This window comes from Plasmodium chabaudi, assembly GCF_900002335.3.
Source record: "Plasmodium chabaudi chabaudi strain AS genome assembly, chromosome: 11".
Classification (NCBI taxonomy): Eukaryota; Apicomplexa; class Aconoidasida; order Haemosporida; family Plasmodiidae; genus Plasmodium; species Plasmodium chabaudi.
This window is the reverse complement of record NC_030111.2, coordinates 1,606,949-1,630,352: the sequence shown is the minus strand read 5'-3', so window position 1 is coordinate 1,630,352 and position 23,404 is coordinate 1,606,949. Positions and strand designations below refer to the sequence as shown.

The 23,404-nt window shown below is 22.8% G+C and overlaps 5 protein-coding genes across 5 annotated transcripts; 3 read left to right on the top strand and 2 right to left on the bottom strand.

The window, feature by feature from the left end:
- Window positions 1-1,090: 1,090 nt before the first annotated feature.
- PCHAS_1145100 (conserved Plasmodium protein, unknown function) lies at window positions 1,091-3,757 on the top strand (the record flags this gene model as incomplete). Its single annotated transcript, XM_016798743.1, has 1 exon — window positions 1,091-3,757. One exon carries the CDS (start codon window positions 1,091-1,093, stop codon window positions 3,755-3,757), a length of 2,667 nt encoding a protein of 888 aa, XP_016654114.1.
- A 962-nt stretch (window positions 3,758-4,719) lies between these two features.
- Window positions 4,720-8,045, bottom strand: PCHAS_1145000 (conserved protein, unknown function; the record flags this gene model as incomplete). Its single annotated transcript, XM_016798742.1, has 2 exons — window positions 4,720-5,132; window positions 5,318-8,045. The coding sequence occupies 2 exons, from the start codon at window positions 8,043-8,045 to the stop codon at window positions 4,720-4,722; spliced, it is 3,141 nt and encodes a 1,046-aa protein (XP_016654113.1).
- Window positions 8,046-10,043: 1,998 nt separating this feature from the next.
- Window positions 10,044-11,500, top strand: PCHAS_1144900 (Plasmodium exported protein (PHIST), unknown function; the record flags this gene model as incomplete). The annotated part of the gene is made up of 2 exons (XM_016798741.1): window positions 10,044-10,115; window positions 10,271-11,500. 2 exons carry the CDS (start codon window positions 10,044-10,046, stop codon window positions 11,498-11,500), a joined length of 1,302 nt encoding a protein of 433 aa, XP_016654112.1.
- Window positions 11,501-11,973: 473 nt separating this feature from the next.
- On the bottom strand, window positions 11,974-20,121 carry PCHAS_1144800 (conserved Plasmodium protein, unknown function; the record flags this gene model as incomplete). The annotated part of the gene is made up of 2 exons (XM_016798739.1): window positions 11,974-19,872; window positions 20,026-20,121. 2 exons carry the CDS (start codon window positions 20,119-20,121, stop codon window positions 11,974-11,976), a joined length of 7,995 nt encoding a protein of 2,664 aa, XP_016654111.1.
- Window positions 20,122-21,618: 1,497 nt separating this feature from the next.
- PCHAS_1144700 (conserved Plasmodium protein, unknown function) lies at window positions 21,619-23,060 on the top strand (the record flags this gene model as incomplete). The annotated part of the gene is made up of 2 exons (XM_016798738.1): window positions 21,619-22,813; window positions 22,945-23,060. The coding sequence occupies 2 exons, from the start codon at window positions 21,619-21,621 to the stop codon at window positions 23,058-23,060; spliced, it is 1,311 nt and encodes a 436-aa protein (XP_016654110.1).
- Window positions 23,061-23,404: the final 344 nt, after the last annotated feature.

Below are 23,404 nucleotides of genomic sequence, written 5' to 3'. Positions count from 1 at the left end.
ATTTTTATTTAACGGTCGGATAATACCCAACATAACTGAAGATAAAAAATTCGGAATATACTTTACCTTATTTATTATTGTTTATTTTATTATTTTTTATATTCGGCCAATTGCGCCACCTATAATAGGGTAAAGCTATATCTTAAAGCTCCTTTTCCTGCTGATGATCTTTATATGCATATAAAGGAATCAGTGGAAATGGAAATTAAAAAGTTCATATATTAAATGTTTTATAAATATTAGTATCTTTATGTAGCATTCCAGAAGACAATATTTTGGTAAATACTTTAATTACAAAACTTCAAGCATATATACCTATATCTTGGTATATATACATATTATTCTGCATATTTTGTATACTATTTTTTCGTTCAAAACTTATAAGCCTTTCCAATTGCTATTCTTTAAATTGCGAAAATATATGTTATGTTTTTAATACATGAAAAACAAATGTTCAATTCAAAAACAATTTTATTTTTGTGTATTTATATTTTAATCTATTTTATTTATTATTTTTTCCTACCAACTTAGAAACAAAATAATATAAATATGTTTTGTATTTGTTTGCTTCAATTCAATTAACATAATTTAATATTGTTATTTCCATGCTCATATGGCATAATATTAAACTAAAAATTCCATTTTATTATGCCCTTTATATTAAATGGTTCAATGACTAATTAATTTCTATTGAATTACTTTTTCTTATCACGCCTACTCACACATGTATAATACATAGGTGTATGAGATACTTCTATTATGATGTATGTTTTTTTTTGTAAGAAATATGCATTTTTAAAAAACATATTAATGTAAATGTAATTAGTTTTAAAAAATATATCGTATTACCAAAAAGCACGAAAATTAATGATAATTTTTAAACAGCGTAAAAAAATAAGGATGTCAGAATGAATAATTTGGTAATATCATCTTTAATGCTATAAAATAAATTTTTAAAAGAGAACAATTACATTTCATATTAACATAAAAAACGAAGAAGCAATATGAAAAAAATATCAGGCATAAGTTGATGAAGAAAATCAGATCCATAATATTATATATATATAAGCGAAAAAAGATGATGTAAAACATGATAAAAATTTTTAAAAAGGCAGTTTATTACTTTATATTGAACATTATTTGCACATGCTTCAAAGTACATAAAATAAACACATCGAAAAACATAGATTTATTCCCCTTCTCCCCAAAACAATTCGTTAATATAACACACAAACCACGATCAAAAATATATAACAGTTGCAATAGTAACGATGCTGCCGCCAGTCAAAATTCCAAATCCATTTCTCAAGCATGCGATCAAAATGATGAAAGCGAATCAGAAATTCGAAAGAAAATAGAAGAAGAAAGAAAAAGGCAGGAACAGATTAAGCGCGAAAACAGTTTATTTATTAACTCCGATTTTAAATATGTGAGTAATAGCATACCAATTAACGTAGAAAAAAGATATGCTTATGATGCATTTAAATATACTAGTGAAATCCTTTCTTATGTATTTTATGTAATAAATTTATTTAAACATGAACAATTTAAAAATATAATGTACAAAAAATTCTTAGAACATCAAGAAGCTCAAGTCATAACAAATAACTCGTATTCAGACGAAAATAAATTGTTCAACAAAAATGCCACACTAAATGAAAGAAATAAAAAACTGGTAAAAAATTTCTTAAGAAAATTTGGAGATAAATTCAAATTTTTTAATACTTATGAAAAAGTCCAAAGAGAGGACTGGGCTAACATGTTTAAAATGGAACAGGATGATAAAAATAACTTTTTCAAAAGTGTAAAAATTAAAAATGAAACTACAAAAGAATATTATTTTGTTATATATTACTGTAATTGGAAATATGATTGTATGGCACTTTATAATGCCTTACATAATATTTTTAAAAATTCGTACAATGATGTTAATTTTTATAAGATATCAAATAATATTGATGAAAATGATGAAGATACTGATTACGATGACGATCAAAATGGAAAAGGGAAAAAAGAAAATGAAGAACTATTATCAAAATCTGTCATTGAACAAATAAAAGAAATGTACATTAAAGATATTAAAAATAATCAAGTTATGGATATTGATAATGTATTAAATAATGACAATGCAGAAAATGAAAGTGAAATGGAAACCGGTGAAGACCAAACATCTAAAAATAATGGAAATGATCAAAATAATGCACAAACTGAAGAGCTAAAAAATAATGTAGAGGGGGGTAATACAAAAAAGACATTTCAAGAAATAATGGCCGAAGAGAAAAAAAAATTGGACGAAGAATTTTTTTTATATGGCTATTCAAAATATGAAGATTTAGAACAAATTAAAAAAGAAGAATCCATGATTAAAGAAACAAAAGATATTATAAAAGAGGAAAAAATGAGTAAGTACGTGTTAAATAACAAGAACGATTTTAAAAACATATTAAATGATTTCGCATTGAATATTAAAGATTACAAAGATTATTACAAATTCGATGATGATAATAAAGAATATATATCATTACAAAAGGATCTAACTAATTTGTCCTCAAATGAAGCCGTTAGTGCTAATAACTCATCAGACTTAAGTACCACGTCACCAACATCTAATATTTCAGATGATATTAAAAATAAAAACAAAACACAAGTAAATGTAAATGTCATATTTATTAGATTAAGCAATAGTACTGTAATAGGAAAAACCCAAAATATAAAAACAAAAATTAAAAAAAAATGGATTTATTCACATGAAAAAGAAATAAAATTTTACGAACAAATTTTATCAGTTATGCTAAATGAAAATATTTATTATAAAGACATACCATATATGGATATTTTTTCCATCAGCTATGATAAAAAAAATATATATGATTTTTTTAATAAAGTGAACACAAATTTAAAACATAGTTTTATTCATAGAAATAATGTATATGATATATATAATAATGTTATTAACGGACCGATGGATATATATAATTTTGACATATACGATACTAATACTAATGTTAATAGAGGTAAAAATTCTGAAAATGCTCAATATTCACATGGTAATAATAATGAGTTACTATCCAAAAATATTGTAAAAGAAAATGATCAAGCTATAAATGCATACCAATCGGAAGATGACCAAAATGATCACATAACTTTTGAAGAATTAAGTCCAGACGAAGATATTGAAAATGCTCAAGATTATGAAACTGTATATGATGGAAGTATAAGCAATTTTAACACATCTGACGAAAAAGTAGAAAACATACCTAATAACATAAATCATATAGAATTATTAAACTCTAAAAATGCAGGTATTAATATAAATCAAAATAATAGTGTAAAAATTAAAAAAAAAAAAAAAAAAAGCAATAGTAATCAGTACAAGCTTATTAAAAAAGAAAAACATAATAAAAAACAAACAAGTAAATATGAAATATTATTTAAACAAAAATATACAAATATATTTGCAAATCACATCAAAGATAAAATTTCTATAGATAAAATTACTTCCATTTCTAATGTTCATGATCATGCGAATTACACTGTTGATACATTCAGGGATTATTCAATAGCTCATATATTTAAAAACCCATTAACACATGAAAACTTTAAAGTTGATAAAAATTATGTTTATTATTTAAATTATAAAATTCCAAAGGAAATATTTCCATTCATTCTCCAAATGTCCCTAGCCTACAAATACGAATACACAACTCTTATGATCAATGCACCTAAAAAGATTGAGTTTGAATTTAGAAACGTATAAGCACATATATATATGGTTATTTTTTAGCGAATGACTATTTTTTTGTATTTCTTCAATTTAACAAAAATTATTTATATTCAAAGGAAGGGGGCATGTAAGAGTGAAATAAAATATATATGCATATTGTTAAGAAAAAGAAGCAAATTCGGAAAACATATACAGTAATTTTTTCAAATTATATTAACATTTATTCTTTCATATTCACTAAAAATCATGGCAATTCCCCATTACAAGTAAAACCAAAAATATCCAAATGCCATAACTATTCCAATATGCATTCATGTCTTCCTGTAACACCAATGAAACCATAATTATATTAAAGAAAAATACGTATATAATAGAAATTTCTTTATTAATAAAAGCATATTAAATTTTACAAAAAATTATATACGTTTCTCCGAATTTACTATATTTTATGAATTAAAATATATCTGCATTACTTGCACTATGAAATTTGTTTTAGCATTTTTATAAGTAATATTATAAAAATCCAACTATATAAGAAATTTATCATTTTTTACATTTGAATTTTTTATCTATGATATTTGAATTTTATATTATTCTTAAAAAAAACAAATATTTAAAAAATTTTATTATTTATTTACAAAAAATATTGTTTTGTGTGGTGAATGTTTTTTAACTAAATGAATGTTAAACTTGAAATAAAAATATTAAAAAATATACACATTTCTAAAACATTTGCAGCTTATTTTTAGCTTTATACATATGAAACACATATATAATATTCTTTCCTTCTACGCATATGTAGAGAAAAGGGATATTCACAGTAAATAATAACATAGTTGTAATGGTATAACAATACAATAATATAAAGGGGTATTCACTTGCTGCCAATTTCATTTTCTTGAAGAATGCTTCTTCAATGTATTTCCCATTTTTTAAAACATTATGCAATTATGTATTTTTAAGCACATTGTTTTAAGATACATTCAAACTATATTTTATTGTGCTTTCATTTTTAAACTAGCATACTTAAATATAGTTGCTAATTCTTGTTGCTCTGATGCAAATCCCTTTTCATGACATTGTTGCAAAAATTGATCTATGTCTATGTATTCTATATAGGTTCTTAAAAATACCAAGGACTCTTTTAATAATTCTTTACTCATATATGAATTATTATCATTTTTTAATTTCATCATTTTTTCACTTATCATAATAATTGTTTGATTAGTTAAGTGAAATATTTTATTCACTATTTCATTCTTTTCGCCTTCTAATTCGTTTATTAAATTTTCATTTTCACTTTCTGTTTTTCGCCTTCGCAATTTATTTCGTTCATTTTCATTATTTTCCTTTTTTATAATTAAGTTATTAACTCCTTCGTAGAGAAGTTGAACAATATAATACTCATCTGCATGGGAAAGTAAAAAAATATATGTTTTATAAGAAAGAGAAAAAACAATACAATAGTAAATAAGCAAGCCGATCGTAAAAGAACAGCCAACTTATAATAAATAATTCATTACATATATACATAGAGATAAAAACTAAACGATAACAACAATTTCAAAATGTATTACACTTTTCAGTTCTTACCTAAATTAGAGTCGTCCAATTTGTGGAAAATAAAATAAAGGACAGACATTTCTTTCACTATTTTATTCTCAATTAGTATATTTACAATCACATTTAGCAACGCAGAATTATTGAAATATGTATAAACTATATTTAATAACTCTACTTCAAATTGCATTTGTTCATCTTCTGTTTTAAATATTCCTGAATTTTTATAACTTAAAAATATCACTGCATGGTTTTTAAATGCCTTTTTTAAAGAAGAAACATTGGATGAATCAAAAAACATCAAGGATTTTAAAAAAAGGATTAAAATACTATAACTATCCCAACAATTTGAATTATTTAAAAAATCTTCTTTAAAGATATAATTATCAAAAAATTGTCCATCTAAATTAGCACTTGAAATATCTTTAAGAAAATTAATATTTTTTGACAAACCCTTAAAAAAATTAGGAACATTACATAAGTAATTTTTTGTGTTTATATAATTTATAAAACTTTGAATTAATGCATTAATAGTATCTTTAAGTTTGTTTATTGAATCATATTTGGATTTATTATAATTATCAGCATTGTTAAAACCATCTACATCATTATCCATGTCATATTCTTTATCTTCTATATTATCAATTTCCTCAATACAATATTTTATTATTGAATTAAAAATAAAATATTCATTAAAATTTTCATATGTATTATCACTAGTAAGTTTAAAACTGTTACAATAATCAATAATCGTTTTAGGAACTAAATTATCGCATTCTTTTTTATAAATAAGAGAATGACTTTTAAAATAAAAATTTCGTACCCATTTTCTACGATATTTTTTTTTTACACTGTACATTAATTTTGTAATTTTTTTAAAATTTTCTCCTGCATCTAATTTTTCTATTTCTTCTTTAAAACTCTCAAAATTAAAAGGATGGTTATTATTGTCATTTTGGTTATCATCTTCATTGTTTTCTTCGTCATATTCGTCATTTTCATCATATATATTTTCTTCATCATTGTTTTTATTTTTTTTCGTTTCTTCACCATCACTACTTTCATCCGAACTACATTTTAAATCTAATTCAATACAATAAGGAATCTTATTGTCATATGATTTGGTTCTGTTTAATGTAATTTCATTCTTTTTTAGAATAACTGGATTTCTTTTTTGTTTCATTTCATTTTGTAGTATATTATCATCTTCCATTTTCCCTTCATTCTCTGATTCAGAATTTAAGTTAATATCATTTACCTCTAATTCGTCGATTTTTCTTTTTCTTTTCGTTTTATTGTTACTGCTGGCATTTAAACCACCTTCCTCGTTTTTAATATCGTCATTATTTATTCCTCCTGTGTTATCATCATTACCTTCTAATTGGTTTTCTTCATTTTGATTCTCTCCTTTAGCCTTCAATATTTTATTCATATCATTATATCTTCTTTTAAAAAAATTTTCCTTACTTTTTAATATTTTATGTTCATAAGCAAAAGAGGATAATATATATAAACATAATTCCATAAATAAATAAAATGATTCATTATCTAATTCTCCAATTTGGCTTAAAACAAATTTAATACATCTAATAATTACACTTCCTAAATTTTTATTTATTAATAAAAGTCGGTGCATTAAGGATATATAAAAATAATAATTTTTGTTATTAAACGATGATAACAATTTATTAATTATACATTCTACCAAAACATTATTGTATAATTTACTTTGTAATTGAACATATATACCTAGTATTTTAGAACTAAATTCAACACTATTTTTATATAATTCAATAATATATATTATATGCTCTTGCATTAACCATATATCATGAATATTTTTATCATCACTATATTTTGTTATAAATTTTATCTGTAAACTGGCGATGCAATCTATGCAGTCATAGTTAATAAAGTGTTGGATACTAATACAATTTTCAATTCCACTTTCTAATTCTGCTCGATTATTTTGATTTTCGGATAACATATTTTGGTCATTTTGATCTTTTAAAAATACATTTTGAAATATTTCTTTTTGATAAAATCGATGGGTTGCTACGCTTCTTAAATTATTTTCTATATAATGATGCAATGCTTCTTTTAAGTAAAATAATCTATCATTAAAATTGTCACTATGCTTAACACTATTAATATATATATATATGTATTCAATAGTCGTTAAATCATTATTATCTATATCTATATTATCAATACATGCCTGTCTCTTATCTATTAAATCAAAGCAAATGCTTAATATATTATCTAATTCTGCTTTATTCTCATCATATATTTGCTTTGAAATATAAAAAAAATTACTTAAAAATAAATATAATATGTTGTCAGCTTTTATATATTTATTTTCATTATATAATTCGACACATAATGCATATAAATCTTTAAATAACTTTATACAATGAGAAAAATCAAAAACGCCACAGCAACTCAACCCTATTATACATCTAAACCATAACAAACAATGATATGAATTGCTTTTTACAAAAACTGAAATGTTATGATTTAATTTTAATATTAATTGTAGCTTTAATTTATCATTCCCTTTTGTTATTATTCCCAAAATAGTTGCATATATTCCTATCTTTACAGGCATGTAAAAAATGCACTCTAAAAGTGTGTCAATACATTGATTTGTTCTACTCTTTAGTATCCTTTTCGATAACTCAAATATATCATCACTATCAATTTCCTTATCTCCAATCTTTATGATCTCATTTTTTATAATATATAGTTCTATTTCTTCCATCGGCCAATATAAATAAAAACACTTACACGCTCAAAAGTTTCTCTACTTTCCAATACATATGAATTAATATACTAGCATATATATTATATTATTTTCTTAAAAAAATTCCTTCAAGTGGCATAAAATGATTCAGAAAAAATAATGTTTCAAAAATCATACATAAGAAAATATCTCCATTTAATATAGGTGAAATGCTTTTAAATGGTATAAAAAATCATTTTTTAATGTAATAAATTTCCATAACCCCATTATATATAATATATTAATATACTGACAATATATTTTAAAACAGTATAATTAAAATAAATATATAATGCATGTATAATGCATAAAATTTGAGGCGCGTAATTTTCAAAATATTGCAGAACTAAAAGCTATATGTACAGTAAAAATTAATCTTAATATGCTAAAAAATATTTATTATAAACTTCGTATGATTACATAAAAGTATCAATATCATATTTATTTATTTATTCATTTTGAAAAAAACTACTTATTTTTTAAATTCGCATATATATATGGCCCTGCTATTTTACATTATATGATCAATATAAACATGAATATATTATTAATTATATCTACCAATTTTAGCCTTATGTCGTTTGAAAAAAATGCATATGTGAATTGTTCACAAAAAAATTAAAATAGAAAATTATATATAAAATAAAAAACAAAAAATCATAATGATATAATTTGTAGTAATTATGGAAATAATACCATTTAAAAAAAAGTAAAAAATAAATTATGATAAAAATCGAAAACCTTAATTTACGAAAACAAATATATGCTTATAAATTATGTGATTCAATACTATACATGAGAAAAAGACATTTAATTGGAATTAATATTTAAAATATCTATCTACATATTTCAATGGCAAAAAAAATGTATATACATACATTTTTACTTTTATTGCTACCTTTTTTTAAATACATTCTACAGAAGGTATGTAACCATATACAATATGTTACAAAGAGTATATACGTACGCCAATATCCTTCTTATATAGTATAAATACATACATAACAAACCTATTATTGCATAGATAAATGCTACATACTTAAAATTTGCGTTATTGATCGCTATTTTGTTTTATAGTGAATTCAAAACATATTTACAACTATGACTAATATATTAATTCTACATAATTTTTGTTAAAACCAAAAATTCATCAAAGGTATAAAGTCCTAATAATTGTGTCAAAATTTTGTATAACAGTTTTATAAAATATATAAATAAAAATAATTGATTTTTGCTTCAATATTCCCCCCCTTGTAAAAAACTCATAAATATGCCCATAATATTAATAAAATATATGCATAATTGATAATATATAGCATATTTTAAAATAATACGTGCTTTAATTGCCTACTTCCAAATTTTATTAGCAATATAATATTCCTCTCTATGTAGTAATATATATATATATTCACTTTAAATAAAATAATATAATTATTCTATTTATAATAATAACGGTTCAATTCTAAAATAAATATTTAAAAAAAAAATCCATAAGTTTAGAATGTTATATTGACAAAAAAATTAGGTTTTGAAAAATCTAAAAAAGTACAGAAAATATATACAACTAATCTACAAAATTAAAGAAAATAATATTATGATTATACGATCAATTTACTAAAAAAATTGTCTCATCTTTTGATACAATATGCTTATAAAGATGCTTTTTTATGTATATGCATTACAACCCGAAGTAATTAATACGAAACATGCTATAGATAATGACAACTAAAAAAAATATGTCATTAAAACGACATATTGCACTAACTATAATAATAAATATTTAAATATATATTTTTTTAAAAATAAATTATATATTATATTTTTTAAAAATAAATTATATATTTTTATTTAAAATATAATTAAATGTAATAATTAAAGAATACATATACAACACTATTTTATTAAGTTGTATAAATATATATAGAATATAATAATACTTGATTATCTCTTGTTTTTTTATAATATATTATTTTGAAAATGAATACGTATGCAAAATATTCAAAAATACCCAAGTTGTTTTATTTAGCCCTATTATTCTTGGTGATGAAGGTAATAAACATAGTTAAAGTCTTACATAGATAAAAATATATATATGCATATGTATGGTATACTATTTTTTTTCGTTTATTATAAAATACCCCCTACAAAAAAAGTAAACTAACTTTATAAATGCAACCACCATATATATTTAATTATTTTTATAGTACGAGACGGGCCAACATCTTGCTAATGATCTTTTAAAAGCTCAATTAAATGTTTTAAATTCAAGGAATTTATCTGAAAATCATGTTATAAATGAAAATATACGTAATAATTCAAAATATTTAAGAACTGTATCCCGACTCGATGAGAATGGAAACCCGATGAAAATTAATGATATTATGATGGCAATGTTTTTTTCTGATGATGATAATTATAGTGATTTTACTCAAAGCAGTGACATTCCTAATGATAGTGATACCTCTGATGAAAGTGATTTAGATAATAAAGATAACAAAAATAACAAATATAATAAAGATAGCAAAGATAACAAATATAATAAGGATAATAAAGATAATCAAGCTACGAATATATTGGGCGATGATATGAATAATTATTTATATTCGTATACTAATGGAGATGCATCTTATAATCCAAGTACCTCCCATTCTAATAACACAGAACTTTCAAACGAAAACACCCCATCCACAAGTTCGTTCAATAGAAATAATGACCAAGGTATCAAATTTAATTCACAACAAGTAGCCAATAATGAGGGTGCGAAAAGAAAATGTTTAGATGCATATAAAAAAGTTAATAACCGTCCAAAGAAGCAAATGGAAGAAACGAAACAGGAAGAAGGCAAGAAACATTTAGAAAAAAAGAAACATTTAGAAAAAACGAAAAATGATAAATCAAGCGATAATTTAGAACTTACAGAGTATTTCGAATGGAATCAATCTGAAGAAGAAATTTCTTCTAAAATTGCAGGTTGTAACAAAGCAAAAGAAGCACTTATGGCTTGGGAATCGGATACTATTAGAAAATTACATAATAACCCATCCTTATCGAATAGATTGTGTGCTATAAATACTATTAAAGAAATTGAAGAAAATCATTTTAAGGTTATGATGTTAGAAGAGCTAAATAATTGTATATTATTAGGAAAAATTAATGGAATACCAAAGGCATTTATAAAAGAAAAATGGACGTTTGCTTATAGCCGAATGCGCCAAGAAATAAATGATCAATTCCATAAAATATTTGACGATTTACGTAGTTACACTAAAAAATCTAATGCAAATGTTAAGGATTTACTTTTCGATATAAAAATGGCTAAAAATAAGTGTATGAAACTAAGAGGGATAATACACAAGCATAACCAGAATTATTTTATGGAAAGCATTAAGAAGTTTTTGAAGGACAACAAAAGCTATAATAATTTTAATTTTTAAAATAATGCATATGCATATGTTTCCGTATATTCTTTCATTTTAATTTATTTATATAATTTTTATCCGATTTTAAATATTTAGAATATTTATAATATATGTTGTCATTTGCACTATTGTTTATTTTCATTTGTTTAAAAACATAAAAACCGCGCATTAACAAATTATACATATATAAAAAGATTAATAAAAAAAATATTTAATGCGAGTTTTATAACAATAAATATCCATTAAATATTCCTCTACATGATATTTGCAACATACATTTGTTAAATATAACAAATGATCTTAGTTTCCATTTTTCAGTGATTTATCTTATGCATCTATCAATATCGAAAAAAATATATATATATATGAATTTAGTAGGCATGCTTCACATATATTTATATGCTTTACGTACTACATATTGAAATATAATTTCGACATTAATAATGAATTGCAAAATCTGCTTTTTTCATAGTTGCCCCATGTTGTCATTACAAAAAAAAGTGAGGGTAATTGAGCATAATGGAATACTTCAGATTTTGAATAATATAATCTGGAAATACGAAATGCTTAGAATTATTTCGAATTTTAAAAAAGTATATAAACACAAAAATTGATGCATTAGAAATCGCATCGACGGGATTTGGCTGATCGATGGCATTACAATTATTAAATTCGGCAATTCTTATATCTAAATGAATTTGTCTGTCTTTTTCATTTTCAAAACCGTATGTATTATATATACATAATAATATATTTAATATATCCATTAAATGCTCAAACATCACTTTTTTTACTTTGTTTTTTATTATCATTAAATAAATGCAATTATATATTTTGTCCCAAATCGCTTTATCACCAATTTGAAAAAACTGTATTTTATTTAAAAATATTAACTGTAAATATGTTTTAATTAAGCTCAATACATTCATATTATTTTTTCCAATTTCAAACAATAGACATAATAATTTTCCGAAATTATTAAAACAATTACTACTTCCATTTTCAATATATAAATGTGTATCACTTTCATAATTTTTCTCGTATTGGCATTCGCTTGTGTATTTAGTTGGTCTATAACAATCAGTATCCTTTTCATTAACCATAACGCTATTTTTCATAAAAACTGATTTAATAATATCTTCATAAATATTTCGCTTCTCATCTTCACAATGATTGATTTTATCCAAATCAAACATATAATTATGTAAATTATCCACTTTAACAAACTTATTTACTTTTTCAAAATTAAAAAAATAAAACCAATTGTTTTGATTTTTCTCAATATACGAATAAAAAAATACAGAAATAGCTAATTTGAAAAAATAAAAGCAAAAATTACTATCATAGTTAGCTATGTCATCAAAACTACGATTATAAAAATATTTTGTTAATAATATGTTAATACATTCATAAAGTTTTGAAAATCTTATTTTGTGGATAAATATAGACGGTATATTGAAAATAAAAATCCACACATGTTCAAATATATCATATTCCTTATAATCAATTAAAAATTCTATAATTTTATCAAATGCTTCATATATATATTCAATATTAATAAAAACAGAATCTCCAAAAACGTAGGTATTTTCTTCATCTGGGTTTGTTCCCTTTGTCTCCATTCCTCCATTATCAATATTTTTAATGATCCTATTGCTATCAATGCCCATAATTTGATTACGAATCAATAGAAAAATCAGGTTCATACATTTTAGGTGAGCAACAATAACAAAATAAATATTATCAACATTGTTTGTGCAAGCCCTTTTAAATAATTCATTTAACACAGAATATATATGCAAAAATCCTTTTATCTCTTCTAAATCTAAGTTATCATATTCTTCAGTTTTATAAATATTTACGAATGATTCCACAAATATATTTACTGATATTAAACACCCCTTTTTATCTTTTTCATATTTGGATTCTAAAAAGATTAAAAATTCTTTTATATAATCGTTAAAAAATTTATAAAAATGAAAACTGCTCCTTTTTTCTAATATATTATAAATATCTTTATAATAATTATTTTCATGTGTTATAATATTTTTAACTATAAAACTTCGAGCAATTAACTTCCCTTCTAATTTTTTTAATAATCCAATATTTTCCTTATCGAATAATTCTCGTTTTTTAAATTCTTGTAAACAAATATCAGTGATTTCATTCGTCATATAATTTGTTAAAATGTCCAAATTGTTTGTATAATTTATTTTATATCCATCAATTTCAACTGATTCCAATTTATTAACTAAATTAATTTTTATTTTATTTTTTAAATGATCTTTATCTACTACTATTATTGAAGTGATATTTTGACCATATGAAATCATATCCGCATTTACAACATTGAAACCGCCTCTAATTTCGTCAAATAATTTTAAAAATATAACACCAATGATATTATTCGAAGATGTAGACACTGCTTGAGAGGGTATAATATCTTTATCAGGTGAATGAAGCTTGCTTATTTCCTTTTTCATATTGAGAGAAAAATTTCCATCTTCATGTAGAAATGCTCTTACTTCGGCATTCAGTTGATTTATAAAATATAATTTATTGTACTCCTTAATCGCATCTATCCTTTTTTTATCTCTAAATATTCGTTCATCCTCTATATCCAAAAGATACTTTTTTTTTAATAAATATAAAATAACACTGCTACAATAGCTTCTAACATGATTATTATCTTTATAAGTAATATCTAATTGGTAAAAATCTTTTAACATGTGATTACATATATATTTTATATAAATATAGAAAGGAATTTTATTTATTAAATAATATAACAAATCATTAATGTGTGATAAATTTTTGTTAACAATGTGTGATAATATAAAATTAAAAACAGATTCAAAAATTTCGACACACAAGCTGATATTTAACAAGGTATTACACTGTTCTAATTTTTCATAATGATCTAATAATTTAATCATCAAAAAAGAAAAATTATTTAACACATATTCATTAATATCCTTTTTATTACTCAAAAATGACATAAACATTTTTATGCTTTCTTCAAGATATAATATATTTTTATAATTACTAATTATTTTTTCCATAACATCTTTTTCTTTATTTGAATTATTACATTTCAATAATCTATCGAAATATAGTTCTATTTCTGTGTAATCACAAATTTGATCATTATTCTCTTTTATTTTTAATTCATCATAATATGTTTCGGCTTTTCCACTATTTGCTAAATAAAAATTAAGTAAAACCTTTAAATCAAATTTTATATCATCCGATGATTGTATACAACTATTTAAACAATCTAGATAAAATAATTCGATTTTTTTATTTCCTTCATATTTTTTGTAAGCCTCTAAAACATTCAATATAAAAATGTTAGTATTACCCTTTGAATTCAAATTTTCACCATTTCTGTCTTCCTTTAGCCAATTCTTGTCCCCTTCACTTATATCGTTATATCGATTATTTCCTTTATCTTTATACCAATATTGCTCATTCCTTTTGCAAGCCCATTTTCCACAATACTGAGAATACTTAACAAATGCATTTTTTAAAACACCATAAAATGTAATGCTTAGGTTTTTCCTTATTAAATAAGTATTACTGATAGCATGCGAAAAAAACAAAAAATATGGTATTTGAAATGAAAATATTTCCATATTTACATCCTTAAGATATTCAATTAAAAATAACAAAAACGCCTCGTCAATAAATTCATTATTTGTAACAATAGAATAGTTAAATAGCTCATCATTTAAAGCATTTATTCCATATATAGTTTTCCCTAATAACTTATTATAATCTATGTGTAAAAAACTTTCTTCAATTTCCATCATAGTACTATTTACATCTTTATTTTGTATATGCTTAAAATAATTTAATTTTATTATGTCATTTCTTGTTGTTATTAAATTTATCACCATTTTCTTGCATATATATTTTATAACCGCATATACATATTTATTATTTTTTTTTAAATTTATTATATCCTCACTTCTGCTACATACTGTTTTATCGAAAATTTGCGTTAACTGTCTTGTTACACTCTCCTTAAATTCTTCTATACTGCTGAACACTTTATTTGAATTATCTATTTTTAATAAATTCGAATTTAATATCTTCATCAGTTCATTAATGTCATCATTACTATGATGTATATTCTTCTTTTCGGTTCCATTGTTAAAAGAAAAAAAATCATTAATTTTTTTGTCATACTTATAAATCCCCAAATTTGTGTATTGCATAAATAAAAATAAATATATATAGCTACAACTGTATATACTTAGAAATTTATAATGTGTAATAAGAGTCATATTTCTTTCCTTATTAATATAATCATAAACATTTTTTAATAAATGATCTTTTCGACATTCGAATTTTTTTATTTCTTCTATAAAATTTTCATCCACTTCTTTTTCATTATTCTTTAAATAGCTTATATAAAATAAATCGTCTTTTATATTCATACAAGAATTACATACATTTTCTGCGTACCTTATCACAATATCCTCATTTTTTAGGTACGTATTATTATTTTCATTTAAATCGTTACATGATAAATTATTTCTCTTACATATATTCATGCTATTTATATTTTTGTCTTTTGTTTTTTCTTTAGTATTTATGTCAATTATATACTTTTGAACATCGCATGGTAAAATTAGGCTGTCTGGAAACATCCCTTCGTTTGGTATCATTTTTTTTTCATCATTATTCAATAGATCGTTCTCATTTTTATGCTTTTTATTTGGATCACTTTCATTTTCGGAAATTTCTCCTAAGTAATTATCATGTCGTAAAACATCTAAAGCATTCTCTAACATATTCACATTATTAATGTCTATATTTGTCTGGATTAAAATAGAGAAGAATAAATTACTTAATCCTAAAAAACAATATTCTGAATATATATTATTTTCTAATTTAATATAGGAAATAAAATATTTGCCAATTTCTAAGCAATTTTTGCTTAAATACTCCAAAAAGGGATTGTAATATATAGAATAAAACAAAATGATGCATACAAAGTTTTTTTTCTTTTCATTATCACTATTATTCGATGTAATTTGTTGAGAATATTCATAAATGTCTTTTAAAAATTCTGAAGATAATTTATTCGAATGAAATTTATCTAACCTTAAAAAAATCTGAGATATATAATGCCCATACATTTTTTCTATTTGAAAATTGCCAATGGTACATGTATTTATTATATCTTCTTTTAGCATTAAATTAATGCTATCTTCTTTCAATGTTGGTAAACAACTTAATAATTTTAATGCCTTTTTGAGCAAAGGTAAATTATAAATGTTTGTAATATTATCTTTTGCATATTTTATTATTTCTAAAATTATACTTACAATTGATTTGTATCTAATAATAGCATCATTAGAACCCACATTATTCATGTCAATTTGTCTACTATTTATAATTTCGCCCCAAATTGGTAAAAATGATTTTGAGAAAAATGAGAAATAAAAAAAGGTAATACAATATTTTAACAGAATTAGCTTTTCATTTGTCACTTTTTTTTTGCCTTCTTTCACATAATCAAAATATATGTAAAACAAATAATCCGTTAGATTCTCCAAAATGCAATAATATTTTTCAGCAAAAAAATTATCTTTTTTTATCAAATACCCAAATAAATATATTATTGAACAAATAACTCTATTTTCTTCATCATTATTAGAAACTTCTTTCAAATTTTTGGAAATTAAAATGTTTAGAAGATCATTAAATAAATCTTCATTGCTTTCTTTAATTTGCAAGTATATATGTATTAGCATCTTTGATGATTTACTTACCAATTTTGTATTATGTGCATACAACATGTTCTGCAATAATATATTTAATCGACTTTTTATTATTTCTGCTAAATGACTGTTTATTAATATATTTGCTTTTTCAACTTCGATTAATGTGGTACACCCATTTTGATCATTACCAAAACTGGAATTATTTTTCATTATATTTTTATTACTATTAGAGAAAAAGTGTTTCAACTCCTTCATAAATATGGTAAACGAAAAGCAGTATATCATCAAATAGTCATCTTTAAGCCGATTAACACAATTGACAATGCTAATTAAAAATATATCAAATATTAAAATTGTTAAATATATACTTTCTATAGAAAAATTATTCCTAAAATTTATCACTTCTATATATTTAATTAAACTACACAACTGATCTATATTAAATGTTGAGTAATGTTTATTAACATATTCAATAACACTCTTTGCATTATCTATTTCGATAAAATTTTTTAGCTTTATTTGCTCATAGCTGAATTCTTCATTTTTATTTGGTTCTGTACTAAGTGAATTCGAACCATCTTCCTTTTCCTTACACATTCCTAGATCAACATTATCAAATGTGTTCTCAAAAAAATAGTGAACAATAATATTGGATTTATCGTGAAACAACTTTTTTGATATAAAAATTATATAATCATCAAATGAAGGCATCTTTTCTTTTTTATGTAATTTTAAATATTTTTTTGCTGTATCTGACAAAATAATGTCACTGCATTTTTCAAACAGTAAAAAATAATACGCATATTCACAAGTTTCACATTTAAATATGTTTGAACTCCAATTAAGTATAACACCAATTAATAAACTATTTTGTGTGTATTTTATGAATTTATCTAATATACCCATAACATTTTCAATAATTGCTCTTCTAAAATTTATGTTGCTTTCTCTTCTTTTATCGACCCTCGTTTCATAGCTACTACTATGCTCGTTATTATCACTTTTCATTCTTTCCATAGTCCAATATAAGATGGATTCATTATTTCCATCCAAATTGCTCATGTTCAATTCTTTGAAATCCGCATATCCCATCTTTATTCCAATCAATCGACTCCTACTTTCATTCAGACAATTTTTAAAATAGTCCATCAAACATGATAAAACTTTGTTTACACTATTGTATAAAATGTATGAATCTTTATTTATGCTATAAATGTTTTTTAATTTATTAAAAAATATATGGGTTAATAAAAACGAATTGTTCAATAAATTTATATTAGTTTTATGGTCATATATTTCTAGCCCATATATTTTTTCTATCATTGTTGCGGTATTTTCCAGTAAAATGTAATTATTGTTATCCTCACCATTTTCTTCAGTTAATGCTTTCAAATTACAAAAAATTATATTAAATATGTAGTCGATATATTTATTAAAAAACACAATTTTGTTATTTGCTCCTATAATATATATAAGTAATTTATTAAGACAATTATTTAAATCTTTATTTTTTAATTTAGCGTTGTATTTATTTTCTTTTAAATATGCTAAAAGCTCTTTTTTATTATTAAACAATAATTCAAAATTTTTAAACTCATTCATAAAGTCTACACTTTTAATGTTTGCATCATTAGCAAAGTAGAAATAAAAATAATAAATATAACATAGTAGCTTATGTAATTGTTCCTCTTCTTTAATTACTATACAACTATTTTCAAATATACTAAAAATTTTTAAAATATAATTTATTGAATATATATCATTATCAAAATACTTTATTATGCCCATATATATATCTACATATATTGAATTATCATTAAAATTTACACTGTTCTGTTTACTTTTTAATAATACATTAGCGAATTCTTTTACTTCATCATATTTTTCATTTGAACAAATTATATACGATGAATAAGCTAAACTATGATTACACAAAAAATTACTTAAAAATTTCAAAGCATTTTTCTTCATTTTTATATGATTTTGCTTTGAATAATATTTGCTATTAAGGAATTTTTCTTTGTATATATTTACTAAATCTTGTCTAATAAATTTTATTAAATTTATATCTATGCAATAAATGGGAATAGCTAAAAATTCATTTATACACATAATGAATTTTTGTAGTTTTTTATAATATTTATCATCACAAAAATTGGTAATATGATTATCATTTTTCAAATCGTGTGGAATTCTATTAGAGTTAATATTATTAACAATGTTGCCATTGCTGTTAAAGCACAAGCCTTTAAAAACAGACGAAATATATTTATCCATTTTCACCTTATTCTCATTTTTATTTAAAATTTCCAAACTTTCTACAAACTTTATTATCATAAACATTCCCATTTCTTTGTTATCCGCTAGTATATCACAATTCTCTATTATCAATTGTTGAAATTTTAACTTTTCTTCATCATCGACATTTTTAAATCCCGCATCCATAAATATATAAAATGTACTGTTATATAATATCCTACTATTGCTTATCTTGTCAATATTTTTCAAATAATTTTCAACCATCCCTACAACGGGAACCTTAATCTGTTCTAAAGATTTGCATCTTATTATGCAGTGACTAATAATTTCTATTAACGATTTTCTCAAATATTCTTCGCATGTTAATATTTCATCCAACAAAATTGGAATTAACTGAAAAGAAAGCAAAATTAAAAAAAATGTAACAATAAGGTTCAATGAAAACATAAAAATATTAAAAGTTGCATATCATTAATAATAACATGACCAGCATTCTATTATGCAGCCACCAACATATATTCACTGCTTTTATAAGGGATATATTACCTTAAATAGGACACCCTCAATTTTATCGTCATTGGTTAAAGATAAATTTAAGAGAATATCATCATGGTATTTTTTTTTTCTTTCTTCTTGGCACATATTTATAGAAAAAAAAATTTACAATTCCGTTGCACACAAATATAATAATGATGATGAAGAATAATGTTTTATTTCAATAAAAATTTAATTGTTATTAAACAATTTAATGAAAAAAACATTAAAACTGGTTCTTCTGGTCTTTCACTATGTATGTAATAACGTATTGAAGTTCAAATTTATTTAGGTATGCTTTAATGGAAAATTATTTTTTTATTTCTTTCATGTATTCCGCTTTTTAAATTATCTAACAAAACATCGATAGCATAAGTAATATATATTACCAAAATAAACAAACATATGTACACTTATTCATGTGCTGAACTTTTTATGTAATAACAAAATTCATCATAGGACCGTTCATTTATTCATACTAGATTAAATGATTGTCAAAAAAAAAAAAATATATATGGCCAAAATACAGGCACAAGGTAACTTTTCAAAATGTTCTTCTCTTACTCAGGAAAGTTTTATTATCAAATTTTTATTTTATTATTTTGTAGTATCATCGTCAATTATTATTTTTAATATATATCTTTGTAGAATACTAATTATTTTTTGAATTTTTTTTAATATCTAAACGGTAAATTGAAAAGGCCATCATAATTTATATATAAAAAATACTTAAAAGGATAAATTTCCTTTTTTAAAAAATTTTCAGCATTGCTTCGAATGTGAAAATAAATAAAAGAGAATATGACATTTATATATATTTCCACACCATTTTACTCATTCCCATATTTTTACCTTAAAAAGATACGTCTTTTGTGCACAAAACTAATTATATATGTTGCCATGTTTATACCAATAATAATACTCTGAATTTGTTCTCTTTAAAACACTATAATTTTTATCCCAAAATTAATTTCCTATTTTACCCCTATATTAAAGCACACAATTTTTAAACATATTCTCGTGGCACATTTATTTGTGCCTAATTTACCCACTTCAAAAAAAGTGTATATACTTAACACGCTTATGTTTTATCATATTCTTACATAATATAAAGATAAGGGGATCGAACATATTGTAATTTTCCTGTTTTTCAACATTTCACAATTATCATTATGACCATTCGTATAATCATTATTATTTTTGTTGTTGTCATATTTTAATTTTTGTCTATATTCACAAATCCCCATATCTCGAAATATTATATATACAAGCACATTTTTACTATATTAAAAATTTAAACTTATTAAATTATTTATTTGACTTTTTCAATAAATGTTTGACAAATAAATAAAATATATATGGATTAATCATTTATTTACACGTGTGTTGTCATTGACAAAATGTAATTTTTTGAAGCAATGCTCTTAAATGATAATTTTATTACAGCCTAAAATATTAATTATTTGTAACTAATGACTCACGTTTTCCATTCTAAACTTAAAAATTGTCAAACATGTTTTACATTTAATAAATGTAGTAACAAATAATTCCTTTGTCTATATCATTTTATTTACCCCTATCGATATTATACATATATTTCTTCAAATGAAATGCTCTTTGTTTTCATGCAAAAGCGCAAACTATTACAACAGTTCTTGTTTTCCCATATCAGATGACGAAGAATTCGAGCTCTTTTTCAATAAAATAAATAAAAAAAAGAACCTACATTATATGTTCGAAAATGCTGTAAACGAAATCATTTATAAAACAAAAAAAAACTGTGAAACCAATTCCGATTTTGAACAAGTTGAAAAAAATTGTAAAAATGCATATTCAGATAAGTATCTAGATGATATTGATATAATTTTAAAAAAAGGGAAAAAAGAGAACATGTTTGCAAAGAAAAAAATAAAAAATAAAAACAATGATCCTTTATTTATGCCCCAAAAGGATAATTCAATATTTCCTTTGAAAAATGCCAAGGATATAATTTATTCAAATAATAAAAGCGAAACAAATATAGAATACAATAGCGAAAACAAAACAAATGCCAGCAAGGATAGTATAATAGAAAATTTTAAAAATGTATTATGTAACGACCTGAATAAATACATTAAAGAAATATTACATGCTATAAATAATAACGATGCCAAATCATCATGTATTCCTAGTATCTCAAAAGATAAGCAAATTCCAGAAGACAAAATACCCAATGATATTTCTAAAAATTTAAATACTAATATAATTACTAATAATAATGAAAATGAGCAACAATTGCCACATAACCACGACGAAAGACATCCAAACATAATCATGGATAGTTCTCTTAATAATTTATACATTGAGAATTCTAATAGCTCTAAAGGAAACAATATAAGTGCCGACTATTCAGAAAATCCACAAAATAAAACATGCCAATTGTTTAAACAAAATTTAAATACGAATCAAATGTTTCATAATGAAAATAAAAATTATGTATCACATGAAAATATATCCATAACCACCGAAAATATGAATTGTAAAAAAAAATCTATTAAAAAAACGAAAAACGAAAATAAACACACATACAATAATAGTAACAAAGGAATTGGTAAAAAATATATATATTACACACGAGGGGGAAAAATATTTAAAAAGAAAAATCCTTTGTTCAAAAATGAAAATGTTAATCCATATTTCAATAAGAAAAAGGATACATATCAGACTATAAAACACACATATAAACATAACAGATGCTATACTAATGAATCAACTAATTTTAATTCAAACGCTTCCAATTATGGAAACACCAAAAAAGAAAGTAAACAATATAATAATAAAAATAGATACCCATTTTTCATCTAAGTCATTTTAATATATATACATACATATGTATTCGTATGTATTTGCATATTTCTTTCTACACATTTTAACTAATTTCTTCATTCTTAGGAAAATTAAATTCCCCTCATAAAACTTTAGCAAAAACGAACCCAAATAATGACTTCGCTTTTAGCCATTTTCAAAAAAATGCAAACAATAATATTTTAAATAAATTTCTTTCTTAAACTTTTTTCTTGTCGTTTTTCTTTTTCTTAGTTTTGTTATTTGTTTTGAATCTGTACTTATGTTGATATATGAATTTTCTTTCATCTCCTTCTCAACATAAATGCAGTCGCCATCTACAACGTTGTTTAAATTTTTGTAAAACTCGAAGGAGATTATCCTCGAAAAAATAAATATGCGAATATCCAATGCAATGGGGAAGAACCCCATTTTTCAAATTAGACAAGCTTAATAAATTGTTTGAGGAATTTTTCAAATTAAAAAAATTTACCAAAAAAAATAACATAAATAATAATAGAAATAATTATATTAAAAATAAAAAACGAATAGAAATAAATCGGAAATA